Consider the following 25,558-nt stretch of genomic DNA (forward strand, 5'->3'; position numbering starts at 1 on the left):
GCACGGCCACTCAGCGACAGTGAGCGGCATGGCACGGCGTCGCGATCCCACCCCCGTGCTGATCCTGCTGCTGCTGGCGGCGGCTACGTCTTGTGTGGGGGCGCCGCGGATGAAGCGCATCGTGGGCGGCAGCCCGGCCGCCATCGCCGACTTCCCGTGGCAGCTGTCGCTGCGGTACGACGGGTCGCACACGTGCGGCGCGGCAGTCATCGGCGCCGAGTGGGCGCTGACGGCCAAGTCGTGCGTGGCCACCGACCACCTGGAGCACCTGCAGCTGCGCGCCGGCAGCGCCGCGCGCTCCAGCGGCGGATCGCTGCACAACGTGACGGAGGCCGTGCGCCACTACCTGGCGCTGCCCACCACCATGGACTACGACTTCGCGCTGCTCAAGGTGCGCCACGCTCACTGCTCGACTCTGCCCCGACTGCAAGGCTAGTTTACGAGGCATTGCGTCGCCAAACAAAGATTCGAAACTCAGCTGCCGAGGCGCATGCGCAGAGCGCCGTTGCTCAAGTCCTACATCTACATCTACATTTATACTCCGCAAGCCACCCAACGGTGTGTGGCGGAGGGCACTTTACGTGCCACTGTCATTACCTCCCTTTCCTGTTCCAGTCGCGTATGGTTCGCGGGAAGAACGACTGTCTGAAAGCCTCCGAGCGCGCTCTAATCTCTCTAATTTTACATTCGTGATCTCCTCGGGAGGTATAAGTAGGGAGAAGCAATATATTCGATACCTCATCCAGAAACGCACCCTCTCGAAACCTGGCGAGCAAGCTGCACCGCGATACAAAGCTCCTCTCTTGCAGAGTCTGCCACTTGAGTTTGCTAAACATTTCCGTAACGCTATCACGCTTACCAAATAACCCTGTAACGAAACGCGCCGCTCTTCTTTGGATCTTCTCTATCTCCTCCGTCAACCCGATCTGGTACGGATCTCACACTCATGAGCAATACTCAAGTATAGGTCGAACGAGTGTTTTGTAAGCCACCTCCTTTGTTGATGGACTACATTTTCTAAGCACTCTCCCAATGAATCTCAACCTGGTACCCGCCTTACCAACAATTAATTTTATGTGATGATTCCACTTCAAATCGTTCCGCTCGCATACTCCCAGATATTTTATAGAAGTGACTGCTACCAGTGTTTGTTCCGCTTTCATGTAATCATACAATAAAGGATCCTTCTTTCTATGTATTTGCAATACATTACATTTGTCTATGTTAAGGGTCAGTTGCCAGACCCTGTACCAAGTGCCTATCCGCTGCAGATCTTCCTGCATTTCACTACAATTTTCTAATGTTGCAACTTCTCTGTATACTACAGCATCATATGCGAAAAGCCGCATGGAACTTCCGACACTATCTACTAGGTCATTTATATATATTGTGAAAAGCAATGGTCCCACAACACTTCCCTGTGCCACGCCAGAGGCTACTTTAACGTCTTTAGACGTCTCTCTATTGAGAACAACATGATGTGTACTGTTTGCTAAAAACTCTTCAATCCAGCCACACAGCTGGTCTGATATTCCGTAGGCTCTTACTTTGTTTATCAGGCGACAGTGCGGAACTGTATCGAACGCCTTCATGAAGTCAAGGAAAATAGCATCTACCTGGGAGCCTGTATCTAATAGTTTCTGGGTCTCACGAGCAAATAAAGCGAGTTGGGTCTCACGCGATCGCTGTTTCCGCAATCCACTTTGATTCCTACAGAATAGATTCTGAGTTTCCAAAAACGACATGATACGCGAGCTAAAAACATGTAATAAAATTCTACAACTCCCTGTAGAAACTAAACCGTTGGCAGATATGAAGCTTCCTGGCAGATTAAAACTGTGTGCCGCAGCGAGACTCGAACTCGGGACCTTTTCCTTTCGCGGGCGAGTGCTCTACGAACTGAGCTCCCCGAGCACGACTCACGCCCCGTCCTCATAGCTTCATTTCTGCCAGTATCTCAGTCTCCTACCTTCCAAACTTTACAGAAGCTCTCCTGCGAACCCTCCAGAACTAGCACTCCTGAAAGAAACCGTTCGCACTCTGGCGATATTAAAATGCAGCCGCGCGGGATTAGCCGAGCGGTCTAGGCGCTGCAGCCATGAACTGTGCGGCTGGTCCCAGCGGAGGTTCGAGTCCCCCCTCGGGCATGGATGTTTAGGTTAAGTAGTGTGTAAGCTTAGGGACTGATGACCTTAGCAGTTAAGTCCAATGAAATTAAAAAAAAAAAATTAAAATGCACTGCACAACAAAACTGAAGGATCACTTTTTCGAAGCCCGTCATTTTCACATATTGCGCCTGTTAACTTTCATTACATATTTTTTGGATGCAGTCTGCCTTTGGCAGATCACGGTTTTGTTTTATATCCCATACATGTTTCACAGCAGTTGCAGCATCATCTGTGGGATTTTATTTTATGGCAGTTAAACATAAAGAATGCTCTTTACTATTTGTACACATGTAAATGTTGGTTTTAAAAATCGTAATTACAAATTTTTGAAGAATGCATAAAATTAAGTATTTATAACTCTTTTTACCACATGTTGTGGTTTTCCTGAGGTATGTTTTTATAGTGCCCTTTTTCCTTTCACAGTTTGTCATGTGCAATCATATAGAAGCCAATGTAGACAAATAATTAAAGCAAAAATTACGATTTGGAAACTGTTCAGGCTATGCCTGAAATTAAGTCTATTTGGAAGGTTTCACTGTCACTGTTCCACTGTTTACCAGCTGTAAAAATAAGACGGCGGACAGTGGAAGAGTTGAAGCTATTCCTGGCGGTTGTTTTGAATCTTTCAGAGTTGTAGGTGTTTATTTTGTGTGTGTGTGTGTGTGTGTGTGTGTGTGTGTGTGTGTGTGTGTGCACGGGCGAAAGGTAATTGGGGCGGGGGGGGGGGGGGGGGGCGTTTCTTTGTTGTTGTGGTCTTCAGAAAGAGACTAGTTTGATGCAGTTCTCCATGCTGCTCTTTCCTGTGCAAGCTTCTTCATCTCCCAGTACTTACTGCAACCTACATCCTTCTGAATCTGCTTAGTGTATTCATCTCTTGGTCTCCCTATACGATTTTTACCCTCCACGCTGCCCTCCAATGCTAAATTTCTGATCCCTTGAGGCCTCAGAACATGTCCTACCAACCGGTCCCTTCTTCTTGTCAAGTTGTGCCACAAACTCCTCTTCTCCCCAATTCTATTCAATACCTCCTCAATTAGTTATGTGATCTACCCATCTATTCTTCAGCATTCTTCTGTAGCACCACATATCGATAGCTTCTATTCTCTTCTTGTCCAACTAGTTATCGTCCATGTTTCACTTCCATACATGGCTACACTCCATACAAATACTTTCAGAAACGACTTCCTGACACTTAAATCTATACTCGATGTTAACAAATTTCTCTTCTTCAGAAACGCTTTTCTTGCCATTGCCAGTCTACATTTCATATCCTCCCTACTTGGACCATCATCAGTTATTTTGCTCCCCAAATAGCAAAACTCCTTTACTACTGTCTCATTTCCTAATCTAATTCCCTCAGCATCACCCGACTTAATTCGACTACATTCCATTGTCCTCGTTTTGTTTTTGTTGATGTTCATCTTATATCCTCCTTTCAAGACATTGTCCATTCCGTTCAGCTGCTCTTCCAAGTCGTTTGCTGTCTCTGACAGAATTACAATGTTATCGGCGAACCTCAAAGTTTTTATTTCTTCTCCATGGATTTTAATACCTACTCCGAACTTTTCTTTTGTTTCCTTTACTGCTTGCTCAATATACAGATTGAATAACATCGGGGAGAGGCTACAATCCTGTCTCACTCCCTTCCCAACCACTGCTTCCCTTTCATGTCCCTCGACTCTTATAACTGCCATCTGGTTTATGTACAAATTGTAAATAGCCTTTCGCTCCCTGTATTTTATCCCTGCCACCTTTAGAATTTGAAAGAGAGTATTCCAGTCAACATTGTCAAAAGCTTTCTCTAAGTCTACTAATGCTAGAAACGTAGGTTTGCCTTTCCTTAATCTTTCTTCTACTCTAATCTTATCTAATAAGTCTTTGAGTGCAGAGAACAGAGTTCCATTGCAGAGACCTGTGTATTCATGTATTACGTGTTTTCCTTCAACTATGGGTTTTTGTATTTCATATTTTTCTTCAATCATTAGTTTTTGTGGGGGGCTGTTGCCCCATTTGAGAATTTTCAAGTCAGTATTGCTGTCTGTTGGGCTATGTTTCTTGTCCATGAGGTTTTCAGCAAATGTGGAATGACAGGTGTTACTTTTTAATGCTCTTCTGTGTTCTGTCTACCTGCTATTAAAGTTTCTGCTTGTCTGTCCTATATAAACAGATTTCCAATCCTGACATGTTTGTTGGTAAATACCAAATGCGTTGTGTTTGTCTGTGGTTGTCTTTAGTTTTCTCTGTGTTGAATTTTCTGTCCTGTGGCCTATTTTTAGCTCTTGGTTTTTTAGTAGCTTACCTACTCTGTGGGCTGTTTTGTTGTTATAGGTGAGAGTGAAGCACTTGTTTGTTGTTGTGGGTGTTTCTTATTCATGTATTGTTAAAGCAAACACAGAGAAAAGAGCTTCAACCTGAACATGATTACGTAAGTTTCATGTTTGCCTCAGAGGTGTGTGCACCCTTCCTTTGTGATGGTACAAAAGCGTGGCGCCCTTCGACATCAGCCTCGGGCTCGACGACGTGTTAGACAGCGAGGTGTCGACTCAGGTGGAAAAAAGGCCAGAGCTCAGACGTTCATGTGACGTGTAAGGTGGGTTAACGACTTCACATTGACGCCGAACTTCATAATTCTAACCAAAGCCACTGCGGACGTGTCACACAATGAAAAGGTTGTAACAGACGCCACAGAAAGATCCGTACTTAAACACTTGAAAATTGCTCAAGTCACACCAATACCCAAAAAGGGAAGTAGGAGTAATTCGCTGAACTACAGGCCTATATCACTAACGTCGATTTTCAGTAAGGTTTTGGAACGTATACTGCATTCGAACATTATGAAGTACTTCGAAGAAAACGATTTATTGACACATAGTCAGCACTGATTCAGAAAATATCGTTCTTGTGAAACACAACTAGCTCTTTATACTCATGAAGTAATAAGTGCTATCGACAGGGGATGTCAAATTGATTCCATGTTTTTAGAATTCCAGAAGGCTTTCGACACCGTTCCTCACAAGCGTCTTCTAACCAGACTGCGTGCCTACGGAGTATCGCGTCAGTTGTGCGACTGGATTCGTCATTTCCTGTTAGAAAGGTCGTAGTTCGTAGTAATAGACGGAAAGTCAACGAGTAAAGCAGAAGTAATATCCGGCGTTCACCAAGGAAGTCTTATAGGCTCTCTATTGTTCCTGATCTAACGACGTAAGAGACAATCTGAGTAGCCGTCTTAGATTGTTTACAGATGATGCTGTCATTTACCGTCTTGTAAAGTCATCAGATGATCAAAACGACTTGAAAAATGATTTAGATAAGGTATCTGTATGGTGCGAAAAGTTTCAATTGACCCTGAATAAAGAAAAGTGCGAAGTTATTCACAAGAGTACTAAAACAAATCCGCTACATTTCGATTACGCGATAAGTCACACAAATCTGAGGGCTGTAAATTCAACTAAATACTTAGGGATTATAATTACAAATAACCTAAATTGGAACGATCACATAGATAATATTGTGGGTAGAGCAAACCAAAAACTGCGGTTCATTGGCAGAACAATTAGAAGGTGCAACAGGTCTACTAAAGAGACTGCTTACACTACGCTTGTCGGCCCTATTCTGGAGTACTGCTGTGCGGTGTGGGATACGCATCAGGTGGGACTGACGGATGACGTCGAAAAAGTACAAAGAAGTGCAACTCGTTTTGTATTATCGCGTAATAGGGGAGATAGTGTCAAAGACATGATACGTGAATTGGAGTGGCAATCATTAAAACAAAGTCGTTTCTCGTTGCTAAGGGATCTTCTCATGAAATTTCAATCACCAGTTTTCTCCTCCGATTGCGAAAACATTCTGTTGACACCCACCTACACAGGGAGAAATGATCATCACGATAAAATAAGAGACATCAGGGCTCGCACGGAAAGATTTAAGTGCTCGTTTTTCCCGCGTGCCGTTCGAGAGTGGAACGGTAGAGAGAGAGCATGAAGGTGGTTCATTGAACTGTCTGGCAGGCACTTTATTGTGAACAGCAGTGATTTGAAGTAGCAAAGGGTGACTGTACTTTTAATCGCTCGTATTTCTCGTTCCTGCTGTGGCGTAAACAGGGAGAAGGGCGCGGGTTTGGAGGGTGTGACATCGGCACATACGCGAATAAAACGGTGAAATGTCCTTTTAGGACCCACCAGTTTGGTAAAACTCTCGGTCACACCAAACAACCTCTGTTGAGCGCCTTGAAAATGTACCTGTACAGACAGAACCTGTGACGAAAATACCACGGCCCCTGCTGATGCTCTTTAGCCACCATACTGCTGGTCAGTGTCTAGTCACGTGTTCTCTCTGTACAGGTGGGCGAGGGCCACGGAGGGTTTTGCCCAATTGGGTAGTCTTACGTTAGAGGCACCCTTCGCAGTTTTATTCACGCATGTGTCAGTGTCACGTCCCCCCGTGATCACCTCAGAGGTGGACGCAAAATAAGAGCGCTGAGAAAAGCGTAACCACCCTTAGCTGCTTTGTATCACAATGAGATTTCGTTGATCTGGACAGTCACCAGTGGTTCCAGAGCGAAAAATGCGGAACTCCTGTGCTTCAAAGAGGTATGATCATCACCGATGGGGATGCAGCCCCACAACGTATTAGAAGGGATAAACGCCAGAGGGTGTTAGAAGTGGCCAAGGTTGTCAAGAACGTCTTCTTGTTACTCGCCCGAGCACGAATTGTCGTTTTCGACCGCGAAATGTGAGAGAATCGACGCCCCAGAGAGGGTGGTGGTTTCACTGTCCTGTATGCCAGCCCCTGCGGCCTTTTCGTGCCTATTATGAGTGAGGGTGTTGGGAAACTGCGTGGTTTCAAAGATGGGCGTCGATGTTCTGATCTCGATTGCAGAGGAGTCTCAGGAAGGGGTGAAATATGGATAAGAGGGAGTGTGACAACATTCCAATCATATGACACGTCCACCGTGCCACTGGTCAGAATTTTGGTACAATTTGGTGGGTGAATACACCCACATTACACGTCACACGAACTTCTGATTCGTGCCATTTTCTTACAGGTGTCGACACCTTCTTATTGGAAACGTCGTGGAGCCCGATGGTGACGTCACAGGCCCTCAGGCTTTTGCACCATTACAACGGATGTTGTACGCATCTTTGAGCCAAACATTAGAACGGGAGGAAATGTCGGGGTTTCGAAAACGTGATTTTTCAGTTCTGTTGCGCCATGTAGTAGTAGCATGTGGTTTGAGGTTAGGCGTTCTGTAGGTAGCGTGTCAACAAAGATAAATACACTCCTGGAAATTGAAATAAGAACACCGTGAATTCATTGTCCCAAGAAGGGGAAACTTTATTGACACATTCCTGGGGTCAGATACATCACATTATCACACTGACAGAACCACAGGCACATAGACACAGGCAACAGAGCATGCACAATGTCGGCACTAGTACAGTGTATGTCCACCTTTCGCAGCAATGCAGGCTGCTATTCTCCCATGGAGACGGTCGTAGAGATGCTGGATGTAGTCCTGTGGAACGGCTTGCCATGCCATTTCCACCTGGCGCCTCAGTTGGACCAGCGTTCGTGCTGGACGTGCAGACCGCGTGAGACGACGCTTCGTCCAGTCCCAAACATGCTCAATGGGGGACAGATCCGGAGATCTTGCTGGCCAGGGTAGTTGACTTACACCTTCTAGAGCACGTTGGGTGGCACGGGATACATGCGGACGTGCATTGTCCTGTTGGAACAGCAAGTTCCCTTGCCGGTCTAGGAATGGTAGAACGATGGGTTCGATGACGGTTTGGATGTACCGTGCACTATTCAGTGTCCCCTCGACGATCACCAGTGGTGTACGGCCAGTGTAGGAGATCGCTCCCCACACCATGATGCCGGGTGTTGGCCCTGTGTGCCTCGGTCGTATGCAGTCCTGATTGTGGCGCTCACCTGCACGGCGCCAAACACGCATACGACCATCATTGGCACCAAGGCAGAAGCGACTCTCATCGCTGAAGACGACACGTCTCCATTCGTCCCTCCATTCACGCCTGTCGCGACACCACTGGAGGCAGGCTGCACGATGTTGGGGCGTGAGCGGAAGACGGCCTAACGGTGTGCGGGACCGTAGCCCAGCTTCATGGAGACGGTTGCGAATGGTCCTCGCCGATACCCCAGGAGCAACAGTGTCCCTAATTTGCTGGGAAGTGGCGGTGCGGTCCCCTACGGCACTGCGTAGGATCCTACGGTCTTGGCGTGCATCCGTGCGTCGCTGCGGTCCGGTCCCAGGTCGACGGGCATGTGCACCTTCCGCCGACCACTGGCGACAACATCGATGTACTGTGGAGACCTCACGCCCCACGTGTTGAGCAATTCGGCGTTATGTCCACCCGGCCTCCCGCATGCCCACTATACGCCCTCGCTCAAAGTCCGTCAGCTGCACATACGGTGCTCGTCCACGCTGTCGCGGCATGCTACCAGTGTTAAAGACTGCGATGGAGCTCCGTATGCCACGGCAAACTGGCATACACTGACGGCGGCGGTGCACAAATGCTGCGCAGCTAGCGCCATTCGACGGCCAACACCGCGGTTCCTGGTGTGTCCGCTGTGCCGTGCGTGTGATCATTGCTTGTACAGCCCTCTCGCAGTGTCCGGAGCAAGTATGGTGGGTCTGACACACCGGTGTCAATGTGTTCTTTTTTCCATTTCCAGGAGTGTATGAAGTGACGAACGGAGCAAATTCTTCGCTTCTTTGACATCCACGCCATGCATAGTTGTTTGTGGGTTTTCGATAATGGTGATTACAAAAACATGGATAGACTCACAATATCTGATATGTAGATGAAAATTCTTTCCCTTACAAACACATACACAAATGACTTATGAAAAATAAAAGTGAACAGAACATCAGGGTGTGCAAGAGCCCACATCTACTGACTGACCCTCTAACTACGCCTAACTAGATTTTAAGAAGACAATTATACAAAAGTTAGCTGAGCTTCTAAATAGCTGACGTAAAGCACGATATCTCCAATTGTAATTGACAAATATGTGCGTAACCAATACTCTCCTCACACTGTCTATAACGCTCTGAGGACAAGAGTTTACTGTAACGTCACACACATTTAACATAGAGTGTACATAAAGTCCGGGAAGATTTCCAATTATTTATTGCACAAGAACTGAACATTGTACAGATGTCATACATATTGCATTTTTAACTGAAACTCTGAAAGTTTTTTTTAGAAACATTCGATATGCAATGTAGATTTCGACAAGATATGGTTCATGCAAGACTGAGCTCGACCCCATCGAAGCAGGAGAGTGTTTGATGTCCTGGAGGAGCACTTTGGGGACCGCATTCTGGCTCTGCGGTACGCAGAGTCCACTGGCTAGGGCCTCGATTGGCCACCGTATTCTGCGGATCTAAATTGGTATACGGCCGGGAGAGCGGTGTGTTGACCGCGTGCCCCTCCATATAGGCATCCAGTGGTGCCTGTTGGCTGAGGATGACGCGGCGGCCGATCGGTACCATTGGTCTGTCCGGGCGCAGTTTAGTTTCTTTCATCACATGCGACTCCTCTTTGACAGGTGTACAGAAAGAACGCCAAAATCATTGCTGAGCTGAAAACAGCCATTCAGAATGTCGTCGACACCATCGGTGTTCAGACACTTCAGTGGGTCATGCAGAAAGTCGCTATTCGTCTGCGCCACATCAACTTCAGAGATGGCAGACATATCGAACATGTCATAACCTACATCCGAATATCTTTAGTGACGTTTATGAAATCCAGGTAACAGGTTGAGGATAGGAAAGGACCAAACATCAACACGCGGAAGGGAGACCCATCAGATTCCGTCGTTTTCACCAAATTAACATTTATTTAAGAGAAATATATTGAGCAATTAAATTCCAGATTAATAACAACATGAAAAACATCATAATTATAGTTACATATAAAGTGACAAACTACTGAAATTAACCAACATAAACAAAAGGAAACAGTTTTCAATAAAAACAAAGCATACGAGTTTATGAAAAGTAAGAATGAAATTTGAATCGTTCAGTAAAGGGAAACTACATTTACCAAATACAAAGCACATCAGATTTTAAGAAGAACAGTTACTAGAGAATTTGGACGCTCTTCTTTTATGAACGGTAAGAGGATCAACAGCTCGATTATAATTTACAAACGTTGATGAGGTAATTCCAATAAACTCCATTGCCTACAACCCTGGCGACAGTCGCCCAACCCAGGTACAACTCCAAGGAACAAGACAATTACTCAACTTTGATACGTATGACGGAAGACTCGGCAAAAGCGCTCCCGCGGCAATAACTTAGACGTCGGGCGCTAGGCAGGGTTCCGCCAAGGAAGCGGCCCAGAACTCACGGTGCAAACACCAAGGTAGACTCGCGTCTTTCGCAATCAACTGTGAACGCAAATCACACGCGTGGCAGCACCCTCAAACAGTAGCAGAATATACACTATCTAATGATGAGACTCGGTTTAACAAGATAAATACAACGCGTAACCCTAGATAAAACATGTAGTTAAAGCCAAACTTACATAAATAAACATATATATATATATATATATATATATATATATATATATATATATATGATGGTAGTATCTGTTCCCGAAAGAACGGTTACCGTGGATGACCATGCAGCTTTGCTAGAAATGAAATGATAATTAAATGGACACCCTAGCTGCAAACAGGCTCAGATGGATAGAGCGTCTGCCATGTAGCAGGAGATCCCGGGTTCGAGTTCCGGTCGGGGCACACATTTTCAACATGTCCTCAATGAAGTACATCAACGCCTGTTTGCAGCTAGGGTGTCCATTTAATTATCATTTCATTTCTAGCAAAGCTGCATGGTCATCCACGGTAACTGTTCTTTCGGGAACAGATACTACCGTCATATATAGTTAAAATATGGCTTCCCGGCCATTGACCTTCTTGTGCGAACGCACACGCTATGCCCGAACTCGTACGGGACTTGGTAGATTAATCTGCCACGAGTAATGAGTATGATGGGCAAACATCTATTAGGCGCACTACGAATGTAGTGGTGTGGACATGTTGGGAATGTGGATCTCACGGGGAGCGTGCAAGGGATAAGTCCCTGCAGACGCACTATCCTCTGTGCCCGCGGTGGCTCAGATGGATAGAGCGTCTGCCATGTAGCAGGAGATCCCTGGTTCGAGTCCCGGTCGGGGCACACATTTTCAACATGTCCCCAATGAAGTACATCAACGCCTGTTTGCAGCTAGGGTGTCCATTTAATTATCATTTCAAACTTGTATATATTATTAATATTTTTGATTATTCCCTTTTGAGAAAGCGACTGAACTTGAGTAGTCATGATTTCTTCTTCTTTCTTCGTTCTTCCCAAATTCTCTTCATGCGTTCACTGTGTTCTCTCTTGCGTTCTTCCGACCATCCTTTTCCCGTTCTGCCGGCCGTTGTGGCGGAGCGGATCTAGGCACTTGAGTCCGGAACCGCGCTGCTGCTACAGTCGCAGGTTTGAATCCTGCCTCGGGCATAGATGTGTGTGATGTCTTTAGGTTAGTTAGGTTTAACTAGTTCTAAGTCTAGAGGACTGATGACCTCAGATGTTAAGTCCCATAGTGCTCAGAGCCATTTGAACCATTTTCCCGTTCTGTTCTCCGTATATTCTTGTTTAACTGTGTGTTTCTGTATGATGTTTCTAAACTGTTCTCTGTTATTTATGTTGTCTTGTGTGATTCCCAATTCTTTAATGTCTTCTTCTGCTTCAGTGATCCACTTTGAGTTGTGTTTGCTCTTGTTTACTATGTCAAAGATTTGTCTTGTGAGCCTGCCTTTATTCATCCGGCTCATATGTCCATAAAATTTCATCCTTCTTTTTCTGATGGTGTCTGTTGTTGTTTCTATGTCTTTGTAAATCTCTCTAGTTGGCCTCTTCATCCAAATTCCTTCCCGAAACACTGGTCCTTACATTTTCTTCAGGATTTTTCTTTCGTGCTTTTCAATCCCTCTGATCTTCGGACGACCATGAATCACTGTAGTTTCTGCAGCATGAATTGCTTCTGGTAGGACTACTGTGTTGTAATGCCTTAGTTTCGTATTGACAGAAATAGGTTTCTTATTATAGTGATTCCAAGTGAGCTTATATGCTTTGTGTAATCTCGAGATTCTATCTTTATTGGCTAATGAGTTCAGTCCTGATGCTTGGATTATCTCTCTCAGATATCTGAAGTGGGCAACTTGTGCCACTTGCCCGTATTGACAAGTAATGGGGATATTATCTACAGGTTTGTGTTCCATATACTGTCTTCTCTCGTAGGAGATTTGTAGCCCAGTTTTCTGTGAGATGTCGTGTAGTTTTTCCAATGCAAGTTTGGTTTCCTCCCTATTGTTCGTTAGAATGGCAAGATAGTCCGCGAAAGCCAGACACTTCACCCTAATTCTCTGCTCTTTTTTTATCCCTAGCTGAATTCCTTTTATTTCCTTTTCCCATGTCCTTACAATTTTTTCCAGAACCATGTTAAACAGAAGGGGGGACATCCCATCTCCTTCGAGAACACCAGTATGAATATGAAATGCTTCTGATGTTTCTCCCATGAATTTAAGTTTGGCGGTTGTATCTGTTAATGCCAGTTGAATAACTGACCTTGTTTTCCTGTCAATCCTGAACTCCTTTAAAGTGTGAAATAATGTTTGCCTATCTATTTAATCGTAAGCCTTTTTAAAATCGACAAAAGTTAAGACAGTATTTCTACATCTTCTCATTTGCAAAATTGTTTTTAAATTCCGTATATGTTTGATGCAAGATCGACCTTTGCGAAACCCTACCTGATACTCCCCTATTAACTCGCTAAGATTGGGAGATAATTAGAATGGATTTTGTCGTACACAGTAAATACGTATGCCTCTGTCTAGGTAAGATGATAAGTGATTATATGTAACTAAAGAGGGGCAGGTACAAACTGAGCAGTTGCAGTTAAACCCCCTGATGCATGAGTAAGTATTGCTAAAACGCCTTAACAAACATCAGTTAAGGTGAGCATAAGAAAAGCAGAAAATTTCACTCAGTAGTAGCCATACGTAATTCAGTTGTGACTAAGACACATCAACGTAGGTTAGAATAAATACACCTTTACTACATCACAATTAGATTTCAAATTCATACCCAGTACCCGATACAATGCCATGATATTGCCAGTCACCGGTGTTACCGCTTCAATTCATGAAACCTTCCCGTCTCCTCTATATCTCTCTTGTTACTCAAGCTTCCCTTTTACAATAACCTTCCCTTAGGATTTCTATCTCTTGCTTAGTAATAACAAATGAAATCTTCCCTTTGAAATTAATTCCCTTTCTCAATCTTCGCATACAAATTTTAATGCTGCTTACTAAAAGTGATTATTTCGACGCAACATAGAATGTGTCGTCGTCGTGGCCCTCAGTCGTTCCCTGCAGTAACCCAAAACTGTTCCTTACCTTTTTTTTACTGTTACTGGATCGCCATCTGACTGCTACATCGAACTGCAACGTGAATATACTTAGTCTGTTTTACTATACTCTATTAGCTACTGGTGGGCTGTCATAATAAGTGGCTGTATTATCTATTCTTTAATAGAAAAGCTGACGTTATTCTTTAATTAATTTGACTGAAGTTACGTAATTCATAGTTACACTTTTTCTTGACAACAATAAAATTTTGCAAAGTTTTACGTTGATGGTTTTTGGGACGGATTATAATCAGTAATGCAATATTGCTGGCAAAAATTAATTATATTCTCAATGAAATGATTTTACAAACGTTCAAATGGGACTTACTTTTTACAATAATCTTACAACTAGCATTGGGCAAGCATACCTTCAGTAGTCTTGAGTTTCTCAAAAAAAAATAATTCAATAATATTAGTTCCTCTTATGATAATAGTTAGCTGATGTCCATGTACATCCGTTTATAATCTCTTGTAAATCATAGCTAGTGGCTGGCAGGCACACCTCTCCTCTCAACCTCTCGCTTCAGACCTGCTACCGACTCGCTTCACATCTCGCTTACTACTGACTTCCTACGAACGCTAAAGTGCGGTCTCTCCCCTGAACAATGCTTTGTGGTGCAGACAATCCCTGCTACCGTTACAAAATGTGTCAATGCGCGGTCTTTCCCGCTCTTTTCTTAAAACGTATCCATACGCGGTCTCTCCCGCTCTTTTTACAATTATATCAATGTGCGGTCTCTCCTGCCAACAATACTTTCGTGCAGACATTCCCTGCTACCACAATTATTTCCAAGATGGCAAATATTAATTATTCCTACTTAATCCTATAAATAAAATATAAACATCTTTCATAAATTGTGGTTTGACTATAGACAATAGAGATATACACGTCTTACGTTCATAACATCGTACCCCAAGCGGGTGCACACAAGGGGTTAACCAATTGAAAGAATGACTCGGCTTGGAAGAAGGCGCCCTAACAACTGTTGGCCACTCTCAGACCAAGGCACACCGCAGAACAAACAAACACATATTATACACTGAGCAAGACGCAATAATATTGCGCCAATTTTCCTTTAAACAATAAAACCACAGGCCAGAATATCAACAGGTAGTATGTTACGGTGCACTCTCCGCACCGTCGACTATCCTTTCTAACTCCTTTTCAAATTCTAACATTCTGCGTGGTGTCTGTTTGTTCTAAGTCGTGTCTCCCTACCACTTTCGCGCAACGACGCTCTGAGCGTGGGTTTTAGGGAATTGTCTAGTTTGAACCTGGGACCTGTTGCTGGTAAGGAGACGCCAGACCACATGTGACATGTAGAGTTCAGAAGAGCTCAGTGAGACTAGCGATGATATAACCAAATACTTAATGATCTCAGCGTCAGCTCCACTGCACTCCCTGTAAAAGAATCTTAATACTAACTAAATTTAGTGGAAGGGGTTCAAGGATTTCCTATTTTTAAATAGCTGGTAAAGTAACGTCGAAAAAGCAGTTAAGTTTACCGTTGGAAATTTTATTCTACTCACAAAACATTGTTCATAAATTGCGCTGCTGATGAAAGGAAATATTTTAATACAGGATGATAAAAACCAACTACGTTCAACAAAAATGTGAACGAATATTCCCTGAATGGGTTTCCAAGTTCTGTAATGGATCGAAGGATGACGTATGCCACATCACATCTATAATCTAGGTTTAAATTAAGTTTCATAAAAGAGAAAACTATCAAAAATGCTCTACAGTGACCCTCAATTATCTTTAGTTACTTATTTAACTTGTCGTAAATTACAGTGGCCGATGTGGCTTCTCAATAATTATATAACGGAAAAATCATCGCGTTTCAGATTTTAACTTCTAGTAGCAAATGTGAATACCATGATCTTTAATTGACGATCGACACTAGTATTACGCAAAAAGGGGATGTAACAGATGAGACTTCTGCAGTTCTGAGTGAAGCCTTATGCGCTCTTACGCGGCATTGCGTTTGTTCATTACCTTGTCGGTGGTTAGTCAGCGTCAGAGGGTTGCGGGCAGCGCAGCTCCACACACCTCACCGTCTCGGTAGCAACTCACTCTAACCTCTCTTACTACAATTTCCCGAAGTTGGTTTAAGAAAAAGGTATCTGGCTGTGTTTTCAACTTACCAATCAGGGTCTCAATGTTAACCTTATGCTCCGCCCACATAAAAATTTTGTCTGTCCAATGAGAAACCTTATACTTTTTGTTGTGGGGCAATGTTTTTAATGTTTGCAACGTAACAGAGACGCGTATAGTCTCACGCTAAAACTTGTAGCTGGTGTGGACGTTTCAGTGTTATCGTAAAATCTGTACTGTTCTTCTGGAGGGCTCTATCTTTTAATATGGGCTGGGGGATGGTCTTGGCGGTCGGCCGGCGATGTGGGTGTCCGTCCCTTATGGTAGGGTGTTCTAGCTTAAATGGCTCTGCTCTCGGCTTCTGTTCTCGTTTTTCCCCTCGGAACTGCGTCTGTTTCACGGTGGGAGGGTATGACATGCATTTAGGCGTTCTTGTGTTAGTCTGTGGTATTCCATTTGCTCACTCGTTGATCGTATTACTTTTGTTGATTCAATGTCAGGATTTATTCGGAGCTATGTGACATACTGCCGGATTTGCTATCATGTCAGGGTTTTCATGGAAGGTGTTGGATTTGCCTGACACCTTACAAAATAACAGGAGGAGGCCCCCGTCACCAGAGCCCCCGAGCACGACCTTCGTCACCTTCTTTAGCGGCTGCCCAACATTCGACAAGTCGCTCGGCGATCCGGCTGGGTACATGCGTTATCGAACCCAAATCTGGCCAGCCAGACCCCGCCTCCAGGCACTGCTGCTCCAGCCCCCCTCCTCCCGTCACGTGCCGTTCACAACTCACTGCCGCCGCGATGAGCCACCACACCTCAACCAGGAAAACCAGAGATAAGTCACAAGGGAGGCGACTATCGATACCGGTGTCAGAGGTAGTTAGGCCAGCAAACCGAGCCGCCACGTCTCAGTTTACATACTGAATAAAATGTGTGCATGCCATAATTCGTAACTAATTCATGTCTTTTTCATATACAGGGTGTTACAAGAAGGTACGGCCAAACCTTCAGGAAACGTTCCTCACACACAAAGAAAGAAAATATGATATGTGGACATGTGTCCGGAAACGCTTACTTTCCATGTTAGAGCTCATTTTATTACTTCAAATCACATTAATCATGGAATGGAAACATACAGCAACAGAACGTACCAGCGTGACTTCAAACACTTTGTTACGGGAAATGTTCAAAATGTCCTCCGTTAGCGAGGATACATGCATCTACCCTCCATCGCATGGAATCCCTGATGCGCTGATGCAGCCCTGGAGAATGGCGTATTGTATCACAGCCGTCCACAAGACGAGCACGAAGAGTCTCTACATTTGGTACCGGGGTTTCGTAGACAAGAGCTTTCAAATGCTCCCATAAATGAAAGTCCAGAGGGTTGAGATCAGGAGAGCGTGGAGGCCATGCAATTGATACGCCTCTACCAATCCATCGGTCACCGAATCTGTTGTTGAGATGCGTACGAACACTTCGACCGAAATGTGCAGGAGCTCCATCGTGCGTGAACCGCATGTTCTGTCGTACTTGTAAAGGCACAAGTTCTAGCAGCACAGGTAGAGCATCCCGTCTGAAATCACGATAACGTGCTCCATTGAGCGTAGGTGGAAGAACATGGGACCCAATCAAGACATCACCACCAATGCCTGCCCAAACATTCACAGAAAATCTGTGTTGATGACGTCATTGCACAATTGCGTGCGGATTGTCGTCAGCCCACATATGTTGATTGTGAAAATTTACAATTTGATCACGTCGGAATGAAGCCTCATCCGTAAAGAGAACATTTGCACTGACATGAGGATTGACACATTGTCGGATGAACCCTTTGCAGAAGTGTACCCGTGGAGGCCAATCAGCTGCTGATAGTGCCTGCACACGCTGTACACGGTACGGAAACAACTGGTTGTCCGGTAGCACTCTCCATACAGTGACGTGGTCGACGTTACCTTGTACAGCAGCAACTTCTCTGACGCTGACGTTAGGGTTATCGTCAACTGCACAAAGAATTGCCTCGTCCGTTGCAGGTGTCCTCGTCGTTCTAGGTCTTCCCCAGTCGCGAGTCGTAGGCTGGAATGCTCCGTGCTCCCTAAGACGCCCATCAATCGCTTAGAACGTCTTCCTGTCGGGACACCTTCGTTCTGGAAATCTGTCTCGATACAAACGTACCGCGCCACGGCTATTGCCCCGTGCTAATCCATACATCAAGTGGGCATCTGCCAACTCCGCATTTGTAAACATTGCACTGACTGCAAAACCACGTTCGTGATGAACACTATCCTGTTGATGCTACGTACTGATGTGCTTGATGCTAGTACTGTAGAGCAATGAGTCTCATGTCAACACAAGCACCGAAGTCAACATTACCTTCCTTCAATTGGGCCAACTGGCGGTGAATCGAGGAAGTACAGTACATACTGACGAAACTAAAATGAGCTCTAACATGGATATTAAGCGTTTCCGCACACATGTCCACATAACATCTTTCCTTTATTTGTGTGTGAGGAATGTTTCCTGAAAGTTTGGCCGTACCTTTTTTGTAACACCCTGTAGTTCAGTAACTGTCACCCTGTATGTACGCACCCAATGCAGGTCAGCCCTGCGTTCAACCTGGACGATCCGAACGTGAAGGCAGCAGCGCTCCCCGAGGAAGGCTCGGACCCTCCGGCGGGGACTGCAGTGACCGCCACGGGGTGGGGCCGCAACGGGACCTCCGTGGAGCTGCCGGAGACGCTGGAGCAGGTGAGCAGCGCGGTGCTGGAGCGCGCCGACTGCGAGGCGCAGCTGGGCGCCTGGTACGTCACCGAGCACATGGTGTGCGCCGGCGCCAGCGACCGGGGGCTCGTGTGCTGGGGCGACACCGGCGGGCCCCTGGTCAGCGGCTCCACCCTCCTGGGCGTCGTGCCCACCACCGGCGTCTCCTGCGACGAGCAGCCCTCAGTCTTCTGCAGGGTCTCCGACGTCCGCTCCTGGATCACCGACAACACCGGCATCTGAGCCAGCTGTGTGGTCCTGCACCGCACCACCTGACTACGTGGCGGATCTGCCTTTTATGGAGCGTTAAATTCTTATCTTCCTTTCCTTCTTTCCCGCTCTGGAAACTAATTAAATAGCGATTGATTTGTTACGTTATTCAGTACGAAAATCTAATTTTTATTTACGTCATTCTTCAGTTGTGAAATATTGTACACGAGTGTCTCAAATAAAAGGATTAGGTGCATCATATGCAGTAGCTTAGCTGAACTATTTTATAACTGAAACTTCCTGGCAGATTAAAACTGTGTGCCGGACCGAGACTCGAACTCGGGACCTTTGCCTTTCGTGGGCAAGTGCTCTACCAAGTGAGCTACCCAAGCACGACTCACGCCCCGTCCTCACAGCTTTACTTCTGCCAGTATCTCGTCTCCTATCTTCCAAACTTAACAGAAGCTCTCCTGCGAACCCTGCAGAACTAGCACTCCTGAAAAAAGATATATTGCAAAGACGTGGCTTAGCCACAGCCTGGGGGATGTTTCCAGAATGAGATTTTCACTCTGCAGCGGAGTGTGCGCTGATATGAAACTTCCTGGCAGATTAAAACTGTGTGCCGGACCGAGACTCGAACTGCTCCCATTTCCATAAAAGATTCTGTTTTGAACTACAACTAGATTGATTGCAGTTACCCTACACAAAATTTATTCTGCAACAACTTAAAATGTTTTTTCAAAGTGCAGATGTTTTTGATTCATTACGTAATTTCTTAAATTTCTTATTTTATGCTCTCATTACTTTTCAGGTGTCTTTTGCGTTGTGACTCTTATCTAAGATGATGATGTTTGGTTTGTGGGGCGCTCAACTACGCTGTTATCAGCGTCCGTACAAGTTCCCAATCTTTACTCAGTCCAGTCTCGCCACTTTCGTGGATGATGATGAAATGATGAGGACAACACAAACGCCCAGTCCACAGGCGGAGAAAAATCCCCAACCCGGCGGGGAATCGAACCCGGTACCCCGTGATCCAGAGGCAGCAACGATAACCACTAGACCACGAGCTGCGGACTCTTATTTAAGAAGTAAAAATTAAAGTATGCGCATAGGGATTAATCTTTTCACTACTCGTCACAATTTACATCTGTTTAAAGCTCCATTTTGACGTTAACTTTTAATATTTGACACACTTAGTTGAGAAGCAAGCATGACGACTGCTTGCCGCAGGTAAGGGCCTACCTACACATTTTAAGGTTGCCCTTTGTACCATACACTCGCTATCACAGAGGAAAAAATTGTAAATTTCTCTTCCATTATAGGTATATGTATTCGTAATTTTTTTTATCTTAGGACGGCCTGAGGAAGGTAATGTGTATCGAAACTGGCCAATAAGCAAAATAAAAACTGCAACCATAGACTAAAACATACATTTGTCCCTTACAAAAATTTACATGTTACATCATCATGGCACAGGGAAGACTTCAGCGAAGGCGCAGATGGAGACCATCGGAATGGCGGAGCTGTCGGATGAAGCAAGTCTGCTTTTAGGGGTAACATAGAAGCCAAGTGGAGAGGGATCTCAGAGGCGTAGTGAAGGCAGTCCCTCTAGGACAAGAGTACGTCTGAAGGAGAAGTCCCCTGGGACAACAGGTAGCGGATTGTGCTTCAGCCTGGCTCCATGTACAGGTAAAACAAATATTGATAGGCATCTCAAGAAGAAAAGACTGGTGGATGTCATGGGAAACGTGAAAGAACTATTCGAACTGGAACGTGGATAAATCAGGGCCTGAGCAACAAATTCCAATAGGTGGTATCAGAAGTTCAGAAACAGCAAGTAGATATTTTAGTTTTGACAGAGACGACGTAGACAGGTAGAGTGTTGACAAAGGCATATGGGCTTAAGCTGAGGTGTCTGTTTCGGTAAATGAAGGATGGAAAGGAAGAATAAATAACTGGGAGGAGGTAAATGAAAGGTTCTTGCAGTTGGTGATTGAAAAGTGTGCGCTAACACTCCGCTGCAGAGTGAAAATCTCATTCTGGAAACATCCCCCAGGCTGTGGCTAAGCCATGTCTCCGCAATATCCTTTCTTTCAGGAGCGCTAGTTCTGCAAGGTTCGCAGGAGAGCTTCTGTAAAGTTTGGAAGGTAGGAGACGAGGTACTGGCAGAAGTAAAGCTGTTGAGTACCGGGCGTGAGTCGTGCTACGGTAGCTCAGTTGGTAGAGCACTTGCCCGCGAAAGGCAAAGGTCCCGAGTTCGAGTCTCGGTCGGGCACACAGTTTTAATCTGCCAGGAAGTTTCATATCAGCGCACACTCCGCTGCAGAGTGAAAATCTCATTCTGGAAACATCCCCCAGGCTGTGGCTAAGCCATGTCTCCGCAATATCCTTTCTTTCAGGAGTGCTAGTTCTGCAAGGTTCGCAGGAGAGCTTCTGTAAAGTTTGGAAGGTAGGAGACGAGGTACTGGCAGAAGTAAAGCTGTTGAGTACCGGGCGTGAGTCGTGCTTCGGTAGCTCAGTTGGTAGAGCACTTGCCCGCGAAAGGCAAAGGTCCCGAGTTCGAGTCTCGGTCGGGCACACAGTTTTAATCTGCCAGGAAGTTTCATATCAGCGCACACTCCGCTGCAGAGTGAAAATCTCATTCTGGAAACATCCCCCAGGCTGTGGCTAAGCCATGTCTCCGCAATATCCTTTCTTTCAGGAGTGCTAGTTCTGCAAGGTTCGCAGGAGAGCTTCTGTAAAGTTTGGAAGGTAGGAGACGAGGTACTGGCAGAAGTAAAGCTGTTGAGTACCGGGCGTGAGTCGTGCTTCGGTAGCTCAGTTGGTAGAGCACTTGCCCGCGAAAGGCAAAGGTCCCGAGTTCGAGTCTCGGTAGGGCACACAGTTTTAATCTGCCAGGAAGTTTTGTATCAATAATGAATTCATGTCTCCTTTACCGCCACTTTTTGTCTCCTAACCCCCAATAAGTCCATTCCTCTTAAAATACTCATTTTGGCCGAATAAGAAACAGTCACTCAATGATATAAACACTTGCACCTCAAAATTTTTCGTTGTCAGTTGCTGCTGTTTTGATCTCCGGGTCGTAATCTTCATATCACCATGTTCGTTATTTGCATTTGTTGTCCCGTCGGTTGTTACGATGCGTGACGTAGTGTCAACTGAAGTCTTGCCGTCGATCGTGAACGCACCTGTTGATTGGCTGCTGTCCGTGATGGAGTCGACACTGTTGTTGTCACGAAGTTCTGGGTTTTCCATTGCTCAGACATTCGTCTCGCAATGGCACCCGTTTCTATTTGGAAATTCAAACAGTTAAAGTTTCAGTGTTCCACGAATCATTGCCTGTGCACTTTCTCAATCTACATCTAATTTCAGTTCGTTTACGCCGCACAAAAAGTATTCACTATCCCTCTCCGACAGTCATTTCACTACTACATACAGATCATTCTTTGCCACAAGACTCTTGAGTTCACTATCACTGGGCCCATTTGTGTCAGTTCGTCACACGATACGGCATCAAATGTAGCGGAACCGTACTTACCTGTACCAATAAGTCGTCGGCAGCTGCACCTCCGTCGAATCTGGCTGAAAAGTGGTTGTCAAAACTCACTGACGTAAGCTACATTGAGATTACTGTTCAGACGCTTTAACTGCTCTTCGGTGTTAAGTAACCCACTGTTTATGGCCAGGTCGTGTCCCACTAATTTAAATTATGCACAGGTAATTGATTAGCAGCATACTACACTCGGTTGGTGTCCTATAATATGATTATTCGATTGAAGTAGCCTAAAGCAGAAATGACACAACAAGAGTTCAATTGTGGCAGATATACATATTATACTCATAAAACACCGTTCTTGGAATCTAGCAGTCAGCTTGGTACGAAAACGATGTGAACAGCAAGTAACTATTGGAAGTAGCACCGTTCCTTCTCAGATCCTATTGTCACAGTTAGGAGGCGGTATTATTGAGAATTAGCACGGGTCTGAAATTAACAGTTTACAGTCAGGCATTAAGAACAGTCACTTAATTAACTCACGGACACGGAATTGAGATAGAACTCTGCATATTTTACTACTTGTAATAATGTTTTAGCCAATAACTCTAATTGTACAAGAAATAGATGAATGCAGTAGTTGCTAACATATTTTCTATATTTGCTGTATAAATAATACAGACCTTCACATGGTTTTTTGAAGTACAGGGTGGCGCAGGGAAACGGGAAATTTCGAAATAACGTCATTTCCATGAATAAATTCATAAAACTAGTAATTTATTAACGAATGTGAACGTATTCAGTATGCCATTATTCAGTATGTCTTTACAATCAAAATGTCCAAAAGTATCTCTTTACTGTTTAAAGATGAGATCGGAAAGATGTGCCCCCATTCGGCGTTCACACTCTAACAGCCTGTTATGAAAACTCTGGAATGCGCGGTGTAGCAAATCTTGGGGAATGGCAGTGATTTCGTTTTCAATGTTCTCCTTCAGTTCATGGGTTGTTGCAGGACGTGTACGGTACGCCTTGCCTTTAAGATATCCCCACAGGAAGAAGTCGCAAACACTAAGATCAGGGGATCTCGCAGGCCATGCAATGTCACTGTTACGTGAAATAATGCATCTTCCAAACAATTGACGAACTGCTGCCATCGATTGTCGAGCAGTGTGTGACATGGCTCCGTCCTGCTGAAGCCACATGTTTTCGACGTTAAGATTAAGCTCGTACAGTCTCGGTGTAAAGAATGTTTGACGCATTTCAACATATCGAACGGATGTTTCTGTCACTGCACTACCATCCTCACGTTCAAAAAAATAAGGGCCGATAACATCATGACATGATACAGCACACCGTATTGTGACCTTGGCGCTATGTAGTGGTCGCTGGTGAAACTCACAAGGATTGTCCTGTGCCCAATAACGAAAATTCTGTTTGTTCACGAATCCGTTCAGGTGGAAATGGGCTTCGTCTGATATCCATAAGTTACCAAGGAAATTAGCGTCCTCGTTGATTTTAGCCAATATCTGGCTGCTAAACACCATACGTGACGCTGGGTCTCGTTCATGTAAGTGTTGCACAATCGGCAACTTATAGGGATGGAAGTCTAATTCGTGCAGTATTCTTTGTAAGGTCTTTCCGACGTGCGTACTGTAAATGCAGATACGTGAGCTATGGCGATGTTATTACCAAATGCGTCCAGACAGGACCAGCCAGCAGCCAGCCGTTACTATTTTCTTGGCTGCTGCAGGATAAACGCTGGCAGAAAGCCATACGAGAATGAATAATGTGTACGGGGCAGCTAGTCTGTCGGAAACCACCATTGTGGAGTGGTGCGCCAAGTTCTTTGCTGGTCATGATTGGCTACAAGACGCCAGTCGACCTGGGAGGCCGGCAGAAGTTAAGCCAACTCAAGCGAGTGGGACTCGAGTACCTGCCGTATTGCCCTGATGTCACCCCATGCGACTGTCACGCCTGCGGTCCCTTAAAAAGGGCCTTAAAGTGTCGACGATTGATGTCGGACGAGGATGCGCAGCAGCCAGTTAGGGACTTCTTCCCACAGTAGGGCACGATCTTCTACCAAATGGGTATTTGAAATCTAGTGCGTCGGTGGAGTGATTGCCTTTATGTCTGTTCGGCATACCGATACTGGATTGTACGGCCTTCGAACGCAAACTTTTTGGTCGCCCCTTTTATATTCACCATTAGATTGTCAGGGGGACGCCAGCTGTTACTATGTTCTTATTTGAGTGTGGATGAATCCTTCCGCTGTATTTGAAGATCTCACTTTATCTGCTATTGATTTCGGCACTACAATGCTACATCTTCAGGTCACTGAATACCTGAACATAAATGCAGTAAAGCAAATTACTTTTAAAACTGATCAGACATTAATTCCGTTAAACTGAGAAATATTGCTGTTTCGATGTGTACCATGTGGTAAGCAATCCTGTAAATACTTATCGATAGCTGAAAGCTACAGGTTAGTGTCTACAATGTACCATATTTTCAAATATGGCCCTAAAATCTGACGAAATAAATGGAGTACTAGGCAAATGCATCGAAAACACACAGTGATAAGACTCACAAAGGGATCAGTCAATATAATGTAGAATCATATTGGCCGATACAAAAACTAAGACGGCAGGCTGGAGTCCTCTTGTGTCAGTGACAGAAACAGGATCTAAATGGTGTGGCACGTAACGTGTACATACGTGAAACGTTTTCTGAACCTATCATAAGAACCAAGAACAGTCAGCGAGTTTTGTTAAGTTATTTAATCGTATAGCACAACTCATCAACGTAAGGCAGAATTATTAGTTTGGTTTGACAGGGCTATTTATGGCATTCCGTCTCACTTTGGCTAATGAATATTATATGTGACACAGTACATGATATTATTAACCCTACAATCCATCAATGAAGTATGCATTTTCAAACTGGGAAACATGCATCCTGTCCCACAAACGACAAATGATAACACATCACAACGCAAACGCACACGAAAGCCAACGCTGGCAGCTCATTTCACACTGTATAACACTTGTAGTTTTCTTGAAGCTGAAAATTATAGGGAATGGGGTAGAGTCATGCGGAAGACCGGGTAACCGCCATAGTACACTTCGATAGAGGGCAAAATCGTACCGACGGCCGCAATGGTGAATTCCTAAACCTGATGTCGCATATAATATCTACTAGACTGCTGGCTAGAATTAGGAATCTTAGTTGACGGAAATTCGAGATTCATAACACAACCATAGATAACACCACTGTGTATACCAATTTCTCAAAAAACCGGTGGAGATAAACGAAAGAGTACTTACGGAAAATATTAGGTAAACAT

At 44.9% G+C, this 25,558-nt stretch overlaps 1 protein-coding gene across 1 annotated transcript; it reads left to right on the plus strand.

Annotated features, from left to right (window-relative positions):
* Window positions 1-7: 7 nt before the first annotated feature.
* LOC126459950 (trypsin-2-like) lies at window positions 8-18,983 on the plus strand. The gene is made up of 2 exons (XM_050095892.1): window positions 8-391; window positions 18,351-18,983. Exons 1-2 carry the CDS (start codon window positions 29-31, stop codon window positions 18,753-18,755), a joined length of 768 nt encoding a protein of 255 aa, XP_049951849.1. The 5' UTR covers window positions 8-28; the 3' UTR covers window positions 18,756-18,983.
* The last annotated feature ends 6,575 nt before the right edge of the window (window positions 18,984-25,558 follow it).

Source organism: Schistocerca serialis, chromosome 1, assembly GCF_023864345.2.
Source record: "Schistocerca serialis cubense isolate TAMUIC-IGC-003099 chromosome 1, iqSchSeri2.2, whole genome shotgun sequence".
Classification (NCBI taxonomy): Eukaryota; Metazoa; Arthropoda; class Insecta; order Orthoptera; family Acrididae; genus Schistocerca; species Schistocerca serialis.